Below are 24,620 nucleotides of genomic sequence, written 5' to 3'. Positions count from 1 at the left end.
GCTCTTTATGATACAGGGCCGCAGCAACTCTATCGATAAATCTTCAACTTCACAAATGAAAGAGCGCGATGTTTTTTCAATTCATCAAACATGGAGTTTTCGACATATCATGAAAATTGCACTAACCAAATTAAAACTGAAATGTATTACAAAACGAATCCCACCATTTCAATGGTGTAACATTCCCTAAGTCGTAACAGAGTCGTAAGCTGTCATTAGTGATTGGATTATCGGTCAACGACCTCTGAACACGTGAGCGCACGCCCAAGGTGTTATAAAATGTGTCAACTAGACACGTGTTTACTACCCTACAAACAGGAATTTATCACTTTTTTACTATTCACAGGCTGTTTTTCTGCCTTGTCTAATAAAAGTGAATCTAATATATGGGAATCCAGCAAAGTATCCACATAAATTGCTAGTATTGTAGGTGTTGTCAAAGTACCTGTATTATACGTATGGCTGGCAGAAAAATAATAATTTAATAAGCATAGGTACTGCTTATTTATTTCAATCGCACATTGTAAGATTGCATAATGCTACTACCTGCATTGATGACTAACACACACTCACTCACTTATGTGTAGGGGAGACAGTAGAAATGGTTAGTTACAATAATGTTCCATTGCCAGTTTTTTTCATTTTAACCTTACCCGATAAGTGTTAGAAAGTAACACACTGTTTTCAACAATCGCTCATCAGCAATTTACAAATCAAACAATAATATAAACTGATGCCAATGATAATTTATAGATCTTTATTATCTGTTATGGATGTGAAAATGTGGGTTCGAAACTTTATGTCTTCATTTCATCGTCTTGAGAATATTATTCCACAACATTGTCTTATAAGCATTGAGTTTGCTCAAGCATTCCATTTGTTGTAAAGTAACATAAATAGAATTATAAAGCTTCAAAATAATGAACTTCTTATTTCTTGAACATAGCAATAAAACAATATTATGCATTTGAGATTTCATTTTTATGGCTTTACGCTCATGGTTTCTCTTTCTTTCTGAAACATAATAAGAACAATTTCATGAAAGAGCTCTTACAAATTAGAAATGCTATAATAGACTAATAGGAAATTTGGAAATGACAAATAGATGAAGATGACTTACATACCTAGTTACGATGATGTATGAATATTATAATCAAGAAGGTAAGAATTTAAGTTTCTATCGAAATGGAATGGAATGTTTAAAGTTTGAATGAAATGTGTTTGGGAGTGAACGCAATCACTACAGTCTACAATGCAAGGATACACAATATAATAGATGAACTCATTGTCATAGATAAATTTGTGTATATTATAGTGTGCTCCGCAACCGATATTAGGATAAACAGATTATTTACTGAAAATACATGATTAATTGAGAAGAAGCTTCAATAACTAAGAGTAAGTTACTCATAACAAAGGTCAAACCAAGTAGATACCATCATACCAACCAACTATATAGAATAACAACAAACTTTAGCTCACATAACAACAACTTAACAAAACAATACAATATAAACTAAGATTATAGAACAAAGCAACAATCTTTCAAGATAACGTTTGTTGTAAAATCGAGGCGTAACAGCCACTGACCAGTCACAATGCGTCACAATCGATAAATACTGGTCAGACTGCAGTTGCAATTTTATGACACCAACTTAATGTAACTTACGACAGAAATACCGTAACTTCTCACATCGTTATAACGGTATCCCAAACGTAATTACGTGCCACGCTTATTTTAAGACCATCGTCTGGACATATTTTCGCAAATTTAAGCACATAAACAATATAACTTACCGGGCGACAGGTGTAGCGAGTGCAACATGCAATTACAGCACAGCACAGTTTAACCAAATAGTTAACTAAAACCTTTGCACACTTCACTGATACAGCACAAACAACACGAATTTTATTCAATTCTCTTGTATTTCCTATTCGATTCGCGTGGAATACAAGAAAAGTGCATCCTAGAACAATAAGCGAACTTCTTCACTCCGCGGATCGCCCGCGCCGCACGCAACAAGCAAGTTAGAATTCCAACAATGACACTTTGTCATAAATATGACCGGTACTGGCTAGGACATAAGAGCTATTTTCGAATGTTAACTCGAAGGTTCTACTTCCAGCCATACAACCTTCCGGATACAACACGCGACGACACAGAGCTTTTGTTCTGTACGTTTTGCCGTCGAATTCTTTTTTGCAAAAGTATTAGTTCGCTATAAAATATATTTAAATATAAATAAAAAACTAATGCATTTAATACAATCCGTTTTGATTAAAATTCCACTTCTAATAACGTGTCGTGTAAAGCGCCCTTTTATTTGCTTTCGTGTAACTAACGCCATCTGTTACAGAGGGGAATAAGCTAATGACGTTCACGTTTGATGGCTTGCTCGCTCGCAGGCGCAATATCAATATGTACTTCTTATTTATACTGCATGCAAATTGTTATCAAAGCATTTATTTTGTATTGCTTAAAATATTATCTACATTATGACGGGTTATTTCCATTTTGATTTTTGTTCGCCCCACGGCCGCACCGCAGCCGCAACGACACGAAAAGTCGAATTTCATCGTCACACAATTTTTTTTGTTGGTTTAGGTTGGTGTTATCATTGGTTGTAATATAATTAAAACCATTCATTAATTAACATTATACTTTAATAAACTACTTTATTACACAATAAAACTATTATTTATCCAAGCTGTGGTTTAGGCGCAGTAAAAGTGCGCTTCCTCGTCATCTTCCTGCGCGCGAGCTGCAATTGTTTCAGTTGATTGTTCACTTCAGCCCAGATGTCGTTCTGATCTTCTATTGGTATGGTTTTTCTGAAAAGAAGAATATAAACGTTAATAGAACTGATCACATGTAGCTTTTTGCAACATTCAAAATTATCTATAGACATGAAAAAGCCCAGTTCCTAACTCCAAACCATAAACAATTTTCTGCATCACCTGAAACTTTTGACTAATGCAAGAAACTACTTTCCGTGAGCAAAACATGATTCTTTTAATATGAATATTTATCTAAACATAGGATCTCATTATTTACCTGTATTCCTTCATCAAGTCATATTTCTCCCAAGGAGTTTTCCTCAACTCTCTCCTGACTCTGTCCTTCTCTTTCAGATGCTCCTCTATGTTAGCCACACCCTTCAACTCTTGGCGCTCCCACCTTTCCAGCCAGGGTCTAGGTTTCAGCTTCACCTGAAAATAAGTAAAGTCTTCATTATATTCTATTCATTGATAAATTCGAAATATAAATGTTACTATAATCAAACCCTATATTTTATAAGTAATTTTGCAGTAGATCAAGAGATTGTCCCTAAAAAGATCCTCATTCAGCACATAGGCACTGCAGTTACTATCCATTTTGTGCTCAGTAACATGCTGGCCCAGCATGGTAGGACAATTCCTGCAACTTTGGGAAAGCCTTGTTCAACAGTGGATGTTTTAGGCTGTGACAATGATCAGTCACGTATATATTAGTAGACATTATTTAACTTCAATTCATTATGTATTAGTCCTCATAACTCAGAGACCTCTCAAGTGAATAATAAACTTTCAACAAACCTGAACAGGATTAACAGGTACTGGTGTTCCTTCAGGCAGTATTTCAGGATCCATGTCAAAGGAGAATGTACTGTACTCTGGCAGGGCGTCTCTCAAGTAGAAGAGCTTGTCGTCCAAGCGTTTCTCAAGACGTAGGACTTGGATGCTGTGGACTGTTGGGTCGTAGAGGTCATACCTTACCTGGAAATAGAAAGTTTTAAATGTTAATAGAAAACATAATAAATAAAAGTGATCAACATTAAGCTTTGTTTTTAAAATTTTTTTGTTACATTATTTTCTAAAAATGATCTCCAAAGCTCATTACAAGAAGGCTAGTTGTAATGTTGAATTTATCAGTTGGCTATGCACTGTCTTGTCTAGTTTTATGGAGAGTTGCCCTCTTCGACTATAGTGATAACCAAAACAAAACAAGCTGTGAAATTGCCACCCATGGGTCAAGCTTTGCCAAAGGGCTAGCTGCATGCATTATTGAATGGCTATTTCAAACAATCAATTGTGACATATACATTAACAAAATCTATTAATTCATACAAACCTCGACTCCCTGATGATTGACAACATTTCTCAAAGTGAATTCAGCCCTGAGCCCACAGCCTTTCCTCTCAATACAGATGCCAACAAACCGGTTGGTCTTGCCCTGAGCATGGGGGTCGGCCACTGTCACAGCTAGGATTGAACCTGGAATATAGTGCGAGAAAAGATTGAATTCATTGCAAGAAGGATCAACTACAAGAGACTAAAATTATGTTCTTTTTTTCGAAGCAGATTTTTTTTCCATCATAAATACTAATTACCATGTGAATAAAAGCTTTAATTAAATATTGATTTATTGAATTATGCCTAACATCGAAATGTACTTTTACTAAATTTGTATAGTTTTGGAAATTAAGGTCAATCAATTTCAACAGAATGAGACATTTACTAACCAACCTTACCAACCCTAACTAGAATTGGGCAGTTTTTATTACATAATTAATATTAATACTGGTTTAACACAGACATGCCTTTAGTAGTAGTTGAAGTTATATCATTAACTCAAGTAAGTATCTACTAAAATGATAATGATTCTGTCTTACCAACATAAAATTCAGGAATATCAATTTGATTGCGTCTTTTCAGCATATCAATCCTCTCTAGCTTCTCACGAAGGCTGTTCCTCCATTTGGGATTGGGATCAGGCAGAAATTCAGGGTAAACATGTCTCAATGCTAAGTTAGGATTTCTAGAACTATTCCTGAGTCTAGACGTTGAAGATCTTTCTCGCTTAGGTTTTACTTCAACCTCTTCCGCTTTTTCAGGCAGCGTCGATAATGCACGGCAATCTGAAATATAATTTCAGAGTGAAGATACTTCGTTTAGTCATGAAACTCGAAAAGTAATCACAAAAATTCTAACCTCTTCTGATGAACCATTTCGCTGCACCAAATATCTCACTTGAAGACCTTCTGATCGCTAGTGCCATTTTAGTTCTTCAAGTCTATTAATTGAAAATGCAGTGAAATTATAGATTTTTACACAGAAATTACAAATAAAACATTACATCTCCCGCACTCCCCAAGAACAGTTTGACATACAACGTTTTATTTTATCATCTTTGATCAGTATTCCAGTCAAGCTTTATATTGTCACGTTATTTCATATTTTTACATTTATTTAGCTTTGAAGTAAATAAAGAGTTGCTCCTAGTTATTTGTAATTTCTAATTAGCACAATTATGTCCAATCTTATTTATAGAAAACATGAAAGCTTTCGTTAAAAGGTGAAACAAAACGTAAAATACGAACTGTTTAGAAAGCAAGTTTTATCATGAATTACTTAAAACAAACAATAAGGACTAGTTTAACTTTTAGTAAAACCGCTGATAGAACATTTCTGTTGTGTTTTTTTTATATTTTATTACCATAAAATGATAACGACTATCGATTGAAACCAAAAATCGCAACATTCTATTATTTATAAAATAATTTGAGAGTAGTAAAACAAAACGCAAAGGCATCGTGTAAACGCTTTAGTTACGTCAACGTCAAAATAAACGTCACATACGACGTCACGTCAAACCATACGAAACGAAAAATCGATTGGTCCTCCTAATTTTGTAAAAGTATCGTTAAAATATTTGACTAGCTAACCAGTAATTGCAATTAACGATCATGCAGAAGTGTAACGATGACAATATACCTTTAGCAGACGATGACCCACAGGTGATAATCAATGACGAAATAGAAAATCACCATTTAGATCATGGTCGTTCAATGGACTCATTGCCTAGCTCGTATACTGGTGGTTCCTCGAGCCCTGGCCTCAATGGGCCGCCTAGTTTCGAGCCGGACTCCGGAATTGATGAGCAGGAAGAGAAGGCAAGGTTGATATCACAGGTTTTGGAGCTGCAGAATACTTTAGATGGTAAATATACTCATTTTTGACTAGTATGTATGTTAGACGTACGTCAAAATGTTGTTATCCGAACAAAGTTTTTTTATCGCCGCCTTTGTTCGTATTTAATTACTTAGGAAACATATTTAAGGTCTTGAAAATAGTAATGTAATTCAAGTTATTTATATGTGTTTTCATATTCAACTATTTTGTGTTATTCAACACTCTAAAGTTTTTAAAACGTATGTTTACAGATCTGTCACAAAGAGTAGACTCAGTAAAGGAAGAAAATTTGAAGCTCCGTTCAGAAAACCAAGTCTTGGGCCAGTATATTGAGAACTTAATGTCTGCATCATCAGTTTTCCAGTCAACTACACCAAACATTGTCAAGAAGTAAAATAACAACAAACACTACAAGTGTTCAAACACAAGGGCATAATATTAATAACAAAATAATGTCACACTATGTCAAATACAGCATGGTTTGTAAATGCACCTTGAATTTGTGGCTTAAAGTCACAGGCATAATAACCATTGAAATTATACAAATATCTAAGAGTTTGTTGCTGAAAAGCTTTAGAAAAACAGATGTATTCACTATACCTGTAACATACCTAAAACATCCTGGACTTTATCTTTAATAATCTTTTTACCTTTGGGACTTCATTAAAATTTAATACTGTGATATAAGTCCAGAGATCAAAAGCTATAAAAAGCTCAGAAAAAGACTGGTAGAGAATCTCAAAACAGTTGTCTAAAAATATCTCCATCATAGAAAGAGTCTCATAGAGATAAAAAATGGTTGCCTCTGACTTTTGGCTGCAAAACAAAAAAGTATGTAAAGCCCATTTTACATTGAAGAGAAAAACGCTCAGTTTACAATTACAATTTATAAAATACTTCATAAACAACTATTAATACTTATTCTATACCATCAATGCAAACTGAGTGTAAATAATAATAATTGTATGAACAAGTCATGTTCAAAAATGCACTGCCTATAAGTGTAAGCAAAGAGTTTGTGGTGTAAAGAGGCTTAGCTTCAAAAGCTGCTGTCTATATTATAATATTAATGTCACTCTGTCTGTTTGTTATCCTTTCTCAATGTTGGATATGGCATTGTGATTCTTAAAAACTTGCAGTAAGACAAACTTTCTTGGATACATGTAGCATCTTCACAAGAACTCAAATGAAATTGCTTGTGCAATATAAAAAAAATCTTCACTCTATAGGTACCTACTCTGTGTGTAATATGTAATACCTATCTTACATTAAATAGTTATAAGGTTTCAAAACATGCTAACACACTTATTGCCTTCATGTATAAAAATAATTACATATTTATAAAGTTAAATACCTAATGCATTTTGTATACTTCACCTCACAGCTGCAGACATTCCAATTTTTTTATTTAAAAATTGAGAAATAATTCTCAGCAGGCTCTCTGTAATGCAACTATGTAATAAATTCTAATATTTTTAATTAATTATTTTAATTTTAAGCTTATGATTATGAGTATTATAATTTCTATTTACAATTTGACTTCGTTTTATTTTTAATCTATAGCTGCGAAAACCTATATTTAAATTACCTTTCATTCTTATTGTGCAATCTTCATTAGAATTGCCAAAGTCCACAGAATTTTAAAAGTACCTAAGTTCAACAAATGTTTCACGAATAAATTAGTGCCTTTATCGTGCTCACTTTTTTGCCAGGTATGCATTGCTTCCTTGTTTTTTGCAAGGCCAAAAATTAGCCACTTTGTTCATTGTAAAGAGAGTAGATGTAAAAATTGTAGAATGCAATAAGTCCAATAGGGTAGTTTCCAGGGTCGAAATAATGAAATAATATTTAGTCCGCTTTTTAGATAATCAAAAAATATTGGATACGTTTTTTTTCTTTTTTTAATTAAACATAAAATGACAAAGATAATACGCTTCAAAAATTAGGAGTGGGGGCCTTTTACGTCACAGTCTCCTGAAAATTGTAGCAACTTGTGACGTCACACTCAACTTTAGCACGCTATATCTTAACAAGTTCTGATCCAATTTAAAAAAGAAAAAATACGTATCGCTTAATTTTGGACAATCTACAAGACGGACTAATTATTATTTTTTAGGAAACTACCCTATTGTATGGGTGAATGATACTAAAAAAAACATACATAGTTATTTCCCAGTACCTAATACATATGAGTAGGTATAACTTTCCTAATCCAGTAGGTAAACCTAAATCTAATAATTTAGGCTAAACAAGTATGACTCATACAATCACGCCATTTGACTAGTCTAGTCGCCTGATTTTTGGGAAACATGCGTCATTGCGCGTCAGACCGTAAAAAATTGGCGAAGATTAACCGTGTGAAAATTATTATGAGTTGGCTGAGCCAGCATCGTTAGCACACATGCATCCTGCATGCGAGACGGCACGAAACACCGCTGCGGTCGCGTGAATCATGCGTGACAACAACGTGACGTAGTGAGTAATGCCGTGTTTTGCTCGGCAACATGGTTCTTGGTAATTTAATTTTATTGGGAAAAGTTTTTAGTATACCTACTACTAAATTTGAAATAGAACGAAGAGAAAATTGATATCTACCTATACTATACCAATGTTGAAAGGCATGTAGAGTTTCGTTTGTTTGCCTTAATGCGCCTATCTCGGGAACTTCTTAGCCGATTAGACGATTAGAAAAATTATTTCAATGTTAGATAGAATATGAGGAAGGTAATAGGCTACTATTTATCCAGGTGCGCCAAGTAGTTCACGCGGGATGTGCTTGAAACCAGCGTTAAAGCTAGTAAAGTAATACAAGCATACTTACTTAATGATAATCGTAAGAGTACTTTACGATTACAGTGTAATTTCATTAGGGGCTGAAAAAATTATTAATCAAGCTATTTTCCATACAAAATAAAACTATAGTTTTATTGTGGTTGTCCAATCCAAATGTTCCCAAGTCATCATTTTACCCATGAGATTTTGTGCAATAGGGAAAATTTTATTCAGCGCATGGTATTACTGATTTTGCTATCCTTGTCTCTTTCATGCTATTCAGGGTATTGATTATCTCTCCATCTCATTCTGGGTTGCAAGTAAAAGAAAATTTATGAAAAAACGACAGTCGTTCATTGACAGTTACCGAGTGAGTACTTGTGTTTTGTGAAGAAATATTACGTTGAATTAATACATTTCGAGATGCCGAAAAAACTGAAAGTAGTCGTGAAATCTCTGTACTCTCACGAGATTCGCAAAGATGTTAGCTTGGAGAATTTAAAATCACTCAAATTGGAGGATGCTTGGCCATTTATCAGAGATGAAATTGAGATCGAAATTGGTAGCAGCCAGTTGGTGTGTATTCCTCATATTACCGAAGCGGATTTGTATAAAGTAACATCGTTATTCGTTCCAAATGAAAAGGCAACAAACGGTAAAATGTTCACACCACTCGGCGAGCTGGTGAAGAATGTAAATAAAGAGAAATCAAACCCTGAATACGTGCAGTGGCTGGAGGAAGGTGACTTTCAAGAGGCTGACTTCAAATTCCCCCATGAAAGCGTGAAGGTGAGTAAAATAAAACAATTGAGCTGCTTTTTTATTGTTTTCAACTTATGGCGCAGTTTGGTATCCACAAAGTGTGTAACATGGCCCTTATTCGACCTTGTCATGTCCTGGTTAAATAAAAAAACCGCGGAGTTCGTATGTTTGGCGAATGAAATTATTGACGCTATATACAAATTGAAAATATTACAATACTTAATTTCATTTCAATATAAGTGTGACAATGTTTTCATAAAACATTGCACAATAAGCCCAATTTCTTCACAATACAAAATTTATCTCTGCTTCCAGTACATTGTCATGCTAATTTGTAAACTATTGGTACCTTAACAATAGAAATTGATTCTCAGGAGACTATCATGCAAGTGATGAAACATAGGTACACTATACCTTTGAATAATTCAGCATTTGTACCTAATGTCTGCCATGCATATTTTATTTAGTTTAATTACTAAGGTCATCCTTTGTACCTGCATTTGTTTCTATTTATAATAGGAGTTTTTTAATTTGCACTGTAGCACTAATTGAGCATAATTATCTTTTTCTATGGACTCACCTGCACTATGAGGTTTCGGTTTTATGCAACTATAAAAACAATATATATGAAGTTGCTTCTAAATATTTTATCTTGTTGGTAATCAGCCTAGCCTTTTCCTAACTTTTGGGGTTGCCTTCAAGTCTAACTGAATGTAGCTTGCCAGTGATTTACAGGAAACCTTTACGTAAAACAATATAAGCAGAAGTTAAAAACTTAAAGTAGAAAATAAAATGATTTTGATATCAATTGCACATGCAAATTCTCATGTATAATATAGCTATCAAGTACAGTGCTTAAGATTATTGTTAGAGTAAGAGCCGGTTTTGTTAATGGTTATTACTGGATTTCACAACACCACTTGCATTTGGTTGGCTTGTGTTAAAATACAACTTCAGTGTATAACATTTAAATTAGTCTCTCAGTTTGAAATTCGTCCTGGGGATTCTGTCTATCTCAATATCAAAGTTGTTCCTAATTGTTTCAGTCAAACATGCAACAATCTTGCATTGGATTTATACTGTTAACCCTCTGTATGCTAAAGCACAGATATACATCAGACACAATTGATTTTCTTTTGTTTTTCATAAGCTGCGTACAAGCAGTTAATACGATTTGGCTAGGCTTTCAACTTGAATACTATCCTTGACACTGAGACTCAAACACAATGAGTCTGTAAAGCCAAATACCTAAACATTCTAATGTTTCACTATCTATGCTTAGTCATGTTTATTCCATAAACTGGCAGGAAAGAGGCCATAATTTATCACATGTCAAACGCATGTTAGTTAAGGAAAACCTTTTTTAATATTGAATAATAATAATAATTTATGGATCTATTTATATCTGATGAGCTTATAATGTATTTTACCAAAACTGAAATCTGAAGTGAAGGTTCGTCTTATCTATTGTACATTGTTAACAGTAGGTAGCCCAGGGTCAGCTTTCTTCCATGAGCAGTCAATTTGATTGATTGAATCTAATTTTAGGTATTTTGCACTATGCATAGATGATACAATTCTGTAAATTAATAGAGTTTTATGCATTAAGTTGCCAAGTTGCATCATCCTTTTACCAAAGCTGAAAATGTCATATGGTTTTATCAATTTACTCATTAAAATCTAGTCAAAGTTTATTCAAACAGAAGTAAATAATAAGATATTTCAGAAAAGAGTCAAGGAACCTTTTTGCTCTGGCTTCAATGTAATTGGATTAATAACTTTCAACTGTAGCTACCTCACTATAGTCATGTAGTAGGTACTTGAAGAAGCAATATAAGTCCTCAAGCACCTAGGTACTTCCCTAAAGTAAAGATGTGATTGATAAAATTGTTGACTGTTTGGGGAATTACTTTTATCAGTGTAGGTAGTCTGATCAGTGTCTTATCATTTGCGTAGATTTAAAGAATTGATAGAACAAGTAACTACTTGTAGCGCTGACTAATTCCTGCTGTGTCACTTTTTTTTTCAAACCTTCTCTTTTAAGCTGTACTTACATGGCTAGTCACATATATACCTACTTAATTAATAACATAGGTACCTAGATAGTCTTACCAAGGGGTTGCCCGGGTAACTGGGTCGCTTCTTGTAAAGCACTGGTACTCAGCTGAATCCGGTTAGACTGGAAGCCGACCCCAACAAATTTGGGAAAATGCTCGAAGGATGATGGAACATAGGTACCTAGATAGTGCATTGACTCTACTTTCTTATTCAGAGAACTAAGAGCAATTCAAGGAATCTACTTTAATTCAGCCAACAGGGTCTTCTACGCAAAACGACATAACAATGTTCAATCTTCAACGTCACAGAGGCGTAAAATGACGTAAATTGCTTTCATATTGGATTTAACGCTCTTTCAAACTTTGATTAGCTTTTTGTCGCTTAATACTGTTTATGGCTTCTGATCAAAACCATTTATAGCTGTTAAACCGGTTTCTTCATGCCTAGGTATATTCTAACAGCACTATTATTTGGAAGGCTGAGGTAATTAGCTAGGGATACCTAGGACATTTATTTCAAAATACCTAGATTTGGTCTTTCTGTACGCATCACGCATGGCATCGCATTTTACAGTTACATCGCCACGCAAATGTTTAAAAATAAATTGTTTTGTTTATATTCTAATCATATTACAACACGAACCTTTTCCTCATCAGCTACAGCGAAACGTGACTTTGATTTGTGCCAAGTGTAAACTCAATTAGTAGTGTATATGTCACCGTAAGATTACAAACATCGTTAGATTGCAATCTATCTCGAGAGATTGTAAACTGTCGAATTATTGTGAACCGTAACATCTGATTGCAATTTAACGCATTATTTTTCGCTATATTATAATCTATCGATGAGAAATTGTCAAATTGTCAACTGTCCGAAAGCTCTCCCTGATTGGTCAGTCTTTTTGTAAGATCGACCAATCACGACCAGCCGTTCTGTTGCCATGGAGTTCCCGTAGAGTTAGGAATGAATTTGTGTTTGAAGACAAACTATCTAATTGTTTTGTTTTTTTTTTATAAAAGTTTCTTATAATTTTCCAATTTCATTTAAATAAATTTTACGGATCACGGTCGGTTTTAAACGTCGGGATTAAATAATATAATATAACCGCGATAAAATCCGTAAAAGTAGTTTTATTTAAATGTCTAATATTCGCGTAAGTGTCAGAAATCAATATGTTTCCAATTTCAATTTGTGTTTGAAGAATAAATATTTCGTTACAATTTGTTCTCTCCATATGTCAGGAATATTAATTACATACTCGTACTAAATAACAAATACTTGAAGAATTTTTGAAGAGCATTTATTTTATTTAACTGACACCTCTATTTCATTCCTAACTCTACGGGAACTCCATGGGAACAGAACGGATTATTGGTCGATCTTACAAAAAGACTGACCAATCAGGGAGAGCTTTCGGACAGTTGACAATTGGACAATTTCTCATCGATAGATTATAATATAGCGAAAAATAATGCGTTAAATTGCAATCAGATGTTACGGTTCACAATAATTCGACAGTTTACAATCTCTCGAGATAGATTGTAATCTAACGATGTTTGTAATCTTACGGTGACATATATATCGTTTTGGGGCCGTAATAAAGAGATTTTCAAACGCACGATCCTTCGATAGATGATATAAAGACTAAATTCGACAACTATATTACACATGTGGTGATAAAAGCGTCTTGATTGCCGAACTTTTTGAATCCCAAGCTCTCAGATCAAAGAAATTGATCTGAGCCCAAGCTGTCCAGAAATGTGGGTTAACGACTTAAAAAGGACAGCGAACAAAAAGAGACCTCAGAACAAAACCTGTTACTATAGGGCAAGGCTTTAAACAAAGAAAGTCACTGTATTGTATAATCAATACTTTCCTTCCCTCACAGAGTTCAACGCGTAATCCAAAGAATATTTTGAGTATTAAGTAAATACTTAAATACCTTCTTTATTACGTCTAAATGTTAACTATGATGGCCAACCATTTGTTTATGCATCCTTATTTCGAATCGTTAATATGTAATTTCCTTCAATAACGGGCTACATGATTGGAAAACGGAGCCGAAAGCCTAATTGATAAGTCTGTCCTTGTTTTTATAAGAATTATGATTTCCAAATCGATTACGCTTTTTGGGACTCAAAGCTCTAGGCCTTCTTTCCTAAACGGCAAGTTTTGCCGAATTGCAGGCATTGTTCTCTAGAATCTTAGACTAAGATTAATTCAAACAAGAAATTCAACTAATACTGCATGCGTAGGTACGTGACACTGAGCTTGCTAGATACTCAGTTGATGTCATTCTACTTCGTTAATCATAACTAAGCTTTCCTCTACAAAGGATTTGCCATCTACTTGAGGAAAACAGACCTCGCGTGTTACAAATGCCCGTGCATTTTCTAGTGTTTTAAACATGCTTACCTTTTAATCTTATCTGAACCTTGTTTGCATTTCAACCGATAAAAGTTTTAAAGTCTGTATCATGTGTGATTTATATCGTCCATTTATAGTGAACCTATTATAGGTATATGCGTAACAGCGTAAGCTTATCCTGGTTATCGTAACAGCGTAAGCTTATCCTGGTTATCTGAAAAATGCATTAGTATGAGGAAAACATGAACCTAAAAACATTTTATGTGCATCGTTCCCAAAATATCATACCAAGAATTCCTCTAATTGAGATACTTATGTGGTTTATGACCTCATAACTTTCATGTCTTTTATGAACTCTCAGCAAATAAAATCCTTTAATTAACAGAGCAGTTACTTTTAATGTATTTCTTAATGATGGAGAAAATATGCTGCACCGACCCCTAATAGGATTGGGAATGGGATAAAGACAGAAAGATGATGATTATTATTATTTCTTAATACATTATGTCTGTCTTTATAAAGCTACAATGGTTGATCCAACTACAGCAATGAGAATACTGGATAAAAAACAAAAGAATAATACTAATGATTCTTGGCTAGATACTGTTATACCAACTGCTCCTACTTCGGTCAATGCCCTGTTACATGAGCTCAGAGCAAAGAATACAAACAGAGAAATGAATGACACATGAAATGAAACACTCATTCAACAATTTTATACTCGTACAAGTGAAGTTTCCATCGTATGTTGTAGCAGTAAATTACGATTTTACTCAACAGAAATTCCCAGGAATTTGAGTGTTAGTCACTAAATTCTGGAGATTATTAATAGAAGTACTGAAAGTAATAAATAGGACGGAGATTTAGTAGTTTAGGCGATCCAAAACAAGCTCGCAACATGGGACATGATGGCGTAATCACAATCATGCCACATTTCCATATCTGTGACCTTGTTTATTGTTCTACTAAAGCCCACATCCTCGATATCAAAGTAACGTTAGCCTAACCACCATTTTGTTTACAGATTACACTGCAAGATGAGGCTATCAAGAACAAAGTTCGAGTCATCATGGTGAACTTTTCTAGAACATCTGTACCTAGAAATAAGGAGCTTGTCAACAACATTTATTTGGATGTTGATAACATTAAAGGTATAGTATGGATTTTTGAAGATTAAAGTATTCTTAAGTACTAAGATGGAAGAACGAGAAAAAATAATGAGCCTTGAAGATGTGTCGTAATTCTATCGATTGATGAAATGAATACATGTACGTGTTATAAAGACCAAAACTATAAAATACCTGGACACAGCATTGCATTTGCTTAAAATAAATAGGTACCTAGTTTGCGGTGATGATTTATTTAGAATGCCGTCATTTACAACCTTCCTTATACTTCCAATCATTTATTTAGGCCAATAAATAATGCGGTTTTGCCCAAATAAGCAGAACTGCGCATACCTACCTATTACTTCACTATTATTAATTTAACCAAATAACATCCTGTTTGTTGTAGATCTGAAGGGCAAGAAGTCTGTGTACATGATCACAAATGTTCTGATGGCGAAGACCATTGAATTTAGAGTGACGAGGGAGACATCTTCCAGAATATTCCACCTTGGAACCGCGTCACCCCTCGTCTTTGGATTAGAAGAGTTCCTGATTGGTGATGATGGAAAACTTATTGCTAAGGTAAGATATTTATTGTAATGTACCTACTTTTCACTATGTGATGCCCAAATAATACCACTCTGCTCGGCTCTGTTACCCATTTAAAAAGAACTTCTATTGTCTCTAAAGCTGCTGCATATAATGTACCTAGTTGATGCAGTTATTATGTTCTCACTTCTTTATGTAAAAATTGCTTCTCAATCTTCGTAAAACCCTTGAAAGTGTCATCAAAACAAGCGTTGTTTGTTTTATGAAGTAAACACGAGTTACAAGGTCGATATTTCCGAGTACCATAAAGGAACCAGTTCCTTTTAATAAGCCTCGCTTTGAATAATGAGTAGTGAGCGTATTGTTCTTTAAAGTAACTTGACGTGGCTTAAGTACCATTTGCCGTTCATGAGTTTTGTTTATGAGCTAGAAAATTAATCGTGAGTTTTATTTCCTTCAGCTCGTAACATTACTTTCAAAAAACTCGTTTGAACTTTGCATCCGTGGTTTTTATTTTGTTTTATCTGACGCAGCCATATCATTAATGAGCTGTTCCAAGAATCGAGAAGTAAAAAATCTTGGTTACGCCAAAGGTGTACCTTTGAAAAACTTATTGCAAATATATGAACGTCTGATTAAGTCATCTAGTTAAACATATTTATTACCCTGAAAATGACACATAATATAATTTTCTCGGCGTATCGCGATCACTTATCAATACGTTAATGTGATTACGTGTTCTCATTGTCATGAATGTTCCGGGTGATAACTTGTTGATTTTCCAATGGCTGCACTTGAAACGTTACACGTTTTTTAGAAAGCGTAAAAAATGTTCTGGAATTGCACGAACGTTTCATAATGTCTTTCCGTTACTTATTGAAAATAACACTCTTGTACCTCTGCCAAGATTAACGGTAAAATGTGAATGGTGACTAAATCTTGTGAAGAGAAAATATTAAATCATTTCTTTTTTGTGGACCTTTTTTACAACTAGCACTAGGTAATCGAGTGGTCAGACTACATGTAGGTAGTCTTGTGACTATCATGCACCATGGTTGTGATCTCAAAGCTTGTTACGCTAACGCTAGTCGCGACCTCGAGGAAAAAACATCAGACTCTTGTTACAAAAATAGTTTGTTGTATTATAATTTCTCACATCATAAGTACCGTGTAGAATATGTACCTAACAGTAACAAGCTCAAATAGATTAGGAAAGTAAAATAAAAGAGAAAGCTAGACGACGGACAATAGATGCGAACTGATAGGCTAAAGATCTGGAACTAGCTTATCTACTATAAACTTGACCACAATATCCATGAACTTTCTCTAACGACCAATGATGATCTTTATTAGCAGCAATATGACGGATACATAAAAATAAGCGAAACCGAGGTCTAGTTCATGGAAGTTTTCTAAGCAAATAAATTATTGTTATTAGAGTCCCTCAGGGTCCTATTTTAGGTCCACTTCAGAAATAACACTTCTGTAACTTTTAGTAAGTAGGTCAGTCTTCTCTGAGATTTCAACAGAAATATCAAACGCATTTGTATTGCCCTATACTATGCATCGCAACATATGCGTGAATCATTATTTTTTCGGCTTGCTAGCAATCTTGCTAGCATAAAAGCAAAGCATCTGCTTTACATAGGAACTATAACTTGTTATAAAGACAAGTCTTAAGAAATGATATATCACTGTTGTGATTTTTAGGTATTCCTAGTTAGTTTTGAAAGAAAAAAATCGCCTGCCTTTACGTATAAACTTTATGAAACGTTAGTAACTGATATAGGCTGCTTTAGCGTATCATTATCCATTGTAATGATTTGGTCCGTCAAGCCAAACCTGACCCAGATACATCTAATACGATAAGTGACGTCACAAACGACACGCAGTCTGTGCCACTAGAGGGAAATCTGTGTCAAATGTATACGTTTTAGTATGAAACGAGTGATTAGTTCAACTGGTTTGGTTGAATGTTTTAGGTCTGCAAAAGTGGTATAAGATAATTATATGAGGCATGGTAGAACATATAGTTAATAGCAGCAATGCAACATTTGCAAGCCCCGTAGTCTGAGAGTTAAATCAGAGCAAAAATATTACGAAAAATACTGATAAGAATCTGGAAAGTTTTGGCATCTACCAACGAAACTTACAACGTGACGTTATTGACCGTTGACCGGTTTTCCGCATTTTCTACGATCACTGGAACTGTTTCAATCTTATCTCTAAACTATTGATTTCCTACTAAAGATAACGTCTATGATCCTTTCATAGAATCGCTTGAAATGTTTTATAGTCTGCAGTGTTGCACGTAGTCTAAACCAACTCTCAAGTCGATAACAATATAATAGAGCTAAATACATTGCTCTTACGCACTTGAAAGATGATTCAAATCTAAATACCATTGTAATCGGTATAATAAAATATACTTCAAACTTCAATTTGCATCTGTTTCGTTGCAGATGTCTGTACCAATACACTATAGCCTGGATTAAACGAGAATTATCGTAAGTGGTGTGAAGCTTCAAGTCGTAAATAAGAATAAATGTGATTCACATGAACTAACACCCCATCCTCATCCTCATCCTCCGAGCCTTTTCCCAATCACGTTGGGGTCGGCTTCCAGTCTAACCGGATTCAGCTGAGTACCAGTGCTTTACAAGAAGCGACTGCCTATCTGACCTCCTCAACCCAGTAACCCGGGCAACCCGATACCCCTTGGTTAGACTGGTGTCAGACTTTCTGAATGAACTAACACCCCATTGTGTGGTTTTCATTTTCCATCTAGTGGTTTAGTTCAAGCATAATTTATTCGGTCTCGCTTGTTTTGTTTTGAATATTAGATTTAGATGGTACTGGCAACGATTGGTGAAGCGTACGGTTTTCGATTCAATATTATTTCCTTATTACATTGTCACGTACGAAGCACGAGCTGGTCACCGTTATAAAATGTTCGTTGAGTGTTTGTTCACTTGACGACTGCGTGAATCATTCTGATAACTTCCACCGATCTCATATAAAATGTAAATACAAACATGATTCTCAGGCCCAAGATATTCTTATTTATGAACGTCTGCATAACGTCTAACCCTAATTTGTGTGCTCGCTTTGATGCTTTATTATTGGCAATACGCCCATGGGTTGACGAGATCCGATCTCCAAGAATTTACCTGGCATCAAACATTTTAGCTTTAAGAACGTTGCCAAAATTAACAATTATAATGATATGAGAAGTAATATTTTGGTTGGCAATAAAGATTTCACATTTCACTATTCAAAAGATTTTTATAAGGAATTTTCTGAATGCAGTTCGAGTTGCCAATACTTGAACAATGTTGCACAATTTCTTGGCTCGATATCCTATAAGGAAGTGGTAACAATTGTTGTAGAGCGAATTACTTTTTTTGTGTTCCTTTTTTAACGGTCATCTCAAACCTTTGTGTTAGTTTTAGAGGTCATGGACTTATACAAAGGAAAACCTCTTTGTTAGATATCGGTATGTGGGGGCAATAAGCCGTTTGGAAATTATCACCACATTTGCGCATCTAAATAGGATTACCGGAATTAAGTTTTATGTTCTTTATTACACATACATATTACATATTTTATTAATTTATTCGATCTCATAAATACAGTAGCTATTGCCAATATATCCACATGATAAGGAGTATATTGCAATAATAAAAGAGCAATTAAGTGTAGGATTACGTTATCCTCAAGACTTGCTACTGGAATATATTCTTCTATCAACAAATTAATTATCAACTTTTACTTTACTTTACCTATTTGTTATTATGATTTACTACTTTATTCATTACTTGTAGAATATATTTATTTCTTGCTATTTTTATCATGTATAAAGATGTCAAAATCTCCTGTAGCGTTCATACGAACTTTTCTGTCTTCTGTTTTGTAATATTCATAATAACTGTTGCCCTTGAGACGAGTGTCATGTAATGAGTATGAACATCTGTTACGTTTTTTGTTGTAAAGTTCTTTGCACTCTTGGTAACTGGTTTTTATTTGAGTACACCTACGTCCCTGGTTCTGTCTGTCAGCCTTACAATTACCTACGATTTGGGGACTGATCTTTCCATAAAAGATTTTGAAATGCCTGTATACATACAATATATTCAAAGCCTGTTTCCAGTTTTATGATAAGCTTGTTGTACTACAGAGCTGTTAAAACTTTCTCTCGTTGACAGGTTCTGGAAATGTACAGTTCTCAAGTATTTCCTTGCTCTCCGTAACGAATCTATAAAAATTTTACCACTCATACACTCGATCGTTCGTTGGCTTTTGCGAATCGTTCTGAAATGACTTCATGCTAACTCTGTTTGAGTGCTACGTGACTTTCGAGTCGTACGCGCAGAACTGCATGCGATTTTAAATATAGATAACATGGCAACGTGGCTCTTGTCACCATAACATTAGGCTAAGCTAAATCTTCATAGATAGTAAGCCCCTGTTGTGATAGGCTCTTGTTGTGTATGGATTTAAACAACTGTTTTAATGTTCTTTGCATGTGTATACAGGAAATACTTGTACAGTCGTTCTATTTCGGTCTTTATGTCATTGTAACCGTCAGCGGTTGCGCACGTGTTAAATACTAATTAATGCACCGAAACCTCTTTTGAGTACCGTTCTTGGTCATAAAGCTTGACTCAATAATGATCTAGAACTTTCCAAGATTGCATTACGAACAAATGTGGAACTTGGAATTGTACCCAAGTGTGTATGTAAATATTTATGACAACTCTGCAATATTCTGCATCTGGGAATAATTCATTTTGAGGAAAATATGATGCCCTGTTTCATATTCTGTACTGGTAACTGGTTGGATATAATCAAAGACTATAAAACCACTATAGTTTATGGATACAATTCATCTTCAATAGACAATTTATTGTGGCTAACATAAATACCGGTACACAAAGCCTCTTATAAAAAGGCTTATGTATGAACAATCTACATATACAGATGAATATATCTCTCCGACAGCAGACATCTTATTTAGCACCCATTACGTATAACAAAAGAAGTATTGACTTCCAAAGAGGTGTGTCTCTATGAAAAGCAGTCATTGGCTGACTGCCATTCTATATACGAATGTTAAGTCACGTCATATTGATTTTAATGGGCAACATCAATTAGCAATTTTGGCTAACCCAGTCGATTTAAATATATTAATACGAATAACAAATAAAAGGTGATAAATATTCATGCAGTTAGGTACTACGCAGCACATGATGTGTCGCTGATCAATTGTTATTTATATATTTCTAAAACCTTTTCCGGTTGTTTAAACAAACAGCCTATTATATTTTTAATGCGTACTGCGTAGTAATGATGATTATCAAATAGTACCAATATCAATCGCAGTAATCAATAGGTACAGAGGATTTTGACGCAGCAAAAACTTATCTTCCTAAATTCAGAATAGTATTTGATTTTCATATCAAATTCTATCGTATCAATTAGCTTTGTTATTGCTATCTAAGTATTGATTTCTTGCCTTGTTGTTAAGACCACCTATATTCATATCGATTTCACTGTTGCCAGCCTACCTACCAGACAGACTGGCTGAATACATTAGATATACTAGTCGATATTGATTAACGGCTAACGGTTTAATATAATATGGTTTATTGGTTTAAGTGCTCAGGTTTATAACTGTATTTTGCTCTTGCAATCTATATTATAAAGCTGAAGTTTGTTTGTTTGCTTGAACGCGCTAATCTAAGGAACTCCTAGTCCGATTTGAAAAAATATTTCAGTGTTAGATAGCCCATTTATCGAAGAAGGCTATAGGCTTTTTATCCGGGTTCGTGCAGAGGTTCCCACGGGATGCGGGTGAAACCGCTGGCAGAAGCTAGTGCATTTTATAATCAGTTAAATTGAAGATTGTGGTCAATCCGTACCAGACACATCAAAAATCCATTTGCGACTGGATTTTAAAAGAAATCGTTGCTCAGACTTTGTACTTAGGGCACTAGGGTTAAGCTAGAAACCTGTTTATCAACCTCTAAACTCTTAGCTACATGCTATAGTCATTATTTATACAACCTATTGCTTTCTGACTATAATGACAATGATGAAGGAAAATTGTATTGAAAATTGCTAGAAAAACTACTCATCAGCTTTTTGTGCAAAATGCAAAACAGTGGTCGGAAAAACCAACTCATCGAGTGAGTTAAGTCGAAAACACTGTGTAAACTCATTGATGACAGGTCCTAATCGAATTATCACTATATCGATTGATATTATATTTGAAATGTATTTGTGTTTTATTATCTTTCCACTATTCGTAATCTTACTTTGTTTCAATAGCTATGGCCACGCCTGCATGCACGTCATTTCTGATAAAGTTTATTTTTATTACTCGTGTTAATCGTATAAAAACTATTAAATGTCAAAGTTTACAACTTGCTCTTTATAAAATCCCAATACATAATTCTTTGGATGTTTTCACATGGAATCTGCCTACAACGCAATACTATTCATAACATGCCTTGTTTTCAAACAATCTGCCCGAACATTGTTTACGAACGATTGGTTCAATACTCGTCCCTCAATCTCCATGTACGAACAATATTGAAAACAATCACAAAAAGAGACAGGTTCCACCGAGATTTGAACTCGGATCGCTGGATTCAAAGTCCAGAGTGCTAACCATTACACCATGGAACCGGATGATTGGGGCCTCCATTTTTCGAGACCCTTTCTAAACCCGGATTCTATGTAGTGATTAGACAATGTTGCTCATTAAGGTATTGACGTAATTTTAATTGATAATCAAATAAGTGAGCATTACTTCGAACAATAATCATTTACTTATTCTGCGTGTAATGTTAAACAGATACTGACCTAGTTATTTTTAATGAGTGTGTTAATGCTTGCGTACCATTTACATTAGCTTATGACATTCAGACATTAATACTCTTTAAGTAGTTAATCATAGATAGGTCAGCTGCACCCACTTGGTAGGTACAAGTGGATGAATTGATAGGTATACAAGAACAATATATATTTTTATTGATCATTAAAAAGTTATGCTCACACACCTATGTTATACAGCGAGTACCTAGAACAAAATAATATTAAAATCATTTATGTCTTGTAGGAAGTTTCCATTCAAGAAGGTTAATTCTAGCATCATATAGTTATGATCTCATCTCGTTTTTTCTCACATTTTATAAAATTCTCATTTTGAATATTTGCCAAACAACATTCAGCCACTGCCATAGACAACTAGGTTCACTTCCCAAAAAGGTTTACTAACAGTTTCGTTTTCTCTTTTTACAGGAACCAGTGACCATCAAATCCAAGTCTCTCCACTGGCAGAAAGTGAGCCCTTGTGACCAGCTATACATCCCAGAGAAGCCAGACACAGCATGCAAAGTATAGATCACATGCTTTTCACCATGGAGCACGCTTGGACCCATACATGATGCTTACGAAGTTAGCGTCTAGGTACAACACTATAACACGCTTTCAAAATGCCCTGAAGAATTTAGAATGATGGATTCATAAAATGAATTTCGAGCCTCAAAAGGATTGGCAATTAAAAAATAACAAGTATTATGAAGCATATTTCAAGGGTATTGAGGGCATAATAAATAACGCCAAAATTAACATCGTAGAAATACAAAATGGCAATTTTTTTCTTCTTAGGCTAATGAGAACTGATAAATTGGACTGGTCAGACTAGTGATTGTCTGCGCTTCGTAAAATTATTATATTGTAAGAAATATTCGTGTACTTAATTTTCGATAGGTAATTAGGATTGCATGTGGCGATAAACGATAAGATGTGTGTTTAATTTAAGGTCAATGTTTAACATTATCTTTTAGATTAAGATTAATTGTGTTTTTCACACCGTTTTACGCGATATCTCTTTACACTGTAACTTGATATAATTTTAGAACAAACTTGGTGTTTAATTTAGTAGGGAGGCCTATAACAACTTGATTATGAAATATACTCCAATATTGGATGACGTTTCATGTATGGGCCCTAAAATTAGTTACTTATAGAAAACTAGAGCTTACCAACTACCAACTCACAGCTGTTGACCGTTTCTAAGTAGATCAAATGATTATGTGGCTTAGCCATGACTTAGATATAACTTAGTGTAGCAGAACAAATTATTTGCCTGTTTAGACAAAATATTATTCTTTATTAAAAAACTTTAGGACAATCATAACCATATTCTTGTTTGTTAGTATTGATATTAGTATTAATGCATTCCAAAATATTTGTGTGTACTTTGTACTTAATTTTGAGTGGCGTTTTTTAAAAGGGCTTACGCATACAAGAGACTTCGTGCGAACAAGCTTGCTTCATGATTTAAAACCAGTTTTGTGCGTGTTCTCGTTACAGAATGTCTTTTGTGTGCATAAATCCTAAGCAGTGTATTACAGTCTGTGATTTTTTTGTCAACCAATACCAATGGTATTAAATTTTTACCTATAATTAATTTATGACCGTTTTAAGTTTAAGTAATAATGTGATTTCTTTCATTGTTTGATGTTTTTCATGTTTGTCATCTTCACTGTCTAATTATCACAATCATTTCAATAAATTGTGTCTTGAATGTAAAATAGTCGTTTTATTTTGCTACTTTGCCATTCATGTTCCAAAAAATTCTGCACTTCAGTCAGGGCAATGGCCAAAAATGTATGAACCAAAAACCCGAAACCGATTAAAACGTAATAAATGTTTGCTGGGGTAAAAAGCAGACATACTGTGCCCTAAATACAAGTTTCAAATAATCTTTCCCTATTCTTTTTTTGTATGTGGTGATTGTGATAGCGAAACTTGTATTTAGGGCACAGTATGTCTGCTTTTTACCCCAGCAAACATTTATTTACTGAACTTATTTCAAGAGGTGCAAAAATGAGCAAAACATTCTCATTGAATATAATAAGTCCTAAACACGTATCAATATTTTTTTCGATTACCTTCATTTTGAGAAAATTTAAGTTGATCCGCAAGTGTTGCTACCTAATAATAGGTACCAGAGGTTCAAGCAGAATAACTAAACAATGA

At 34.4% G+C, this 24,620-nt stretch overlaps 4 protein-coding genes and 1 non-coding gene across 6 annotated transcripts in view; 2 read left to right on the top strand and 3 right to left on the bottom strand.

The window, feature by feature from the left end:
- LOC110376274 (klarsicht protein) overlaps positions 1-2,059 on the bottom strand; it is a 275,563-nt gene extending 273,504 nt beyond the window's left edge. The window contains exon 1 of the mRNA XM_049837835.2: positions 1,798-2,059. The gene's annotated coding sequence lies outside the window, so the exon portion shown is untranslated. The remainder of the gene's footprint in view (positions 1-1,797) is intronic.
- Positions 2,060-2,646: 587 nt separating this feature from the next.
- LOC110376253 (large ribosomal subunit protein bL19m) lies at positions 2,647-5,167 on the bottom strand. Its single transcript, XM_021334659.3, has 6 exons — positions 4,972-5,167; positions 4,653-4,898; positions 4,112-4,254; positions 3,577-3,756; positions 3,056-3,210; positions 2,647-2,832 (listed from the first exon to the last, which is right to left on the bottom strand). The coding sequence occupies exons 1-6, from the start codon at positions 5,036-5,038 to the stop codon at positions 2,700-2,702; spliced, it is 924 nt and encodes a 307-aa protein (XP_021190334.3). The 5' UTR covers positions 5,039-5,167; the 3' UTR covers positions 2,647-2,699.
- A 440-nt stretch (positions 5,168-5,607) lies between these two features.
- Positions 5,608-6,362, top strand: LOC110376254 (short coiled-coil protein B). Its single transcript, XM_021334660.3, has 2 exons — positions 5,608-5,979; positions 6,204-6,362. The coding sequence occupies exons 1-2, from the start codon at positions 5,727-5,729 to the stop codon at positions 6,344-6,346; spliced, it is 396 nt and encodes a 131-aa protein (XP_021190335.2). The 5' UTR covers positions 5,608-5,726; the 3' UTR covers positions 6,347-6,362.
- Positions 6,363-9,058: 2,696 nt separating this feature from the next.
- On the top strand, positions 9,059-24,172 carry LOC110376281 (uncharacterized). Of its 2 annotated transcripts, XM_049837881.2 has the most exons (5): positions 9,059-9,513; positions 14,936-15,062; positions 15,427-15,602; positions 18,032-18,076; positions 22,875-24,172. In XM_049837881.2, the coding sequence occupies exons 1-4, from the start codon at positions 9,148-9,150 to the stop codon at positions 18,062-18,064; spliced, it is 702 nt and encodes a 233-aa protein (XP_049693838.2). In that variant the 5' UTR covers positions 9,059-9,147; the 3' UTR covers positions 18,065-18,076; positions 22,875-24,172. The 2 variants fall into 2 exon arrangements, with proteins under 2 accessions (XP_049693838.2, XP_021190375.3); XM_021334700.3 differs by lacking the exon at positions 18,032-18,076 and having other exon boundaries at positions 9,061-9,513.
- Positions 22,188-22,259, bottom strand: Trnaq-uug (transfer RNA glutamine (anticodon UUG)). Its single transcript has one exon. It is a non-coding gene; the product is annotated as a tRNA-Gln (tRNA).
- Positions 24,173-24,620: the final 448 nt, after the last annotated feature.

This window comes from Helicoverpa armigera, chromosome 23 (assembly GCF_030705265.1).
Source record: "Helicoverpa armigera isolate CAAS_96S chromosome 23, ASM3070526v1, whole genome shotgun sequence".
NCBI classification, from domain to species: domain Eukaryota; kingdom Metazoa; phylum Arthropoda; class Insecta; order Lepidoptera; family Noctuidae; genus Helicoverpa; species Helicoverpa armigera.
This window is presented reverse-complemented; position numbering and strand designations above follow the sequence as displayed.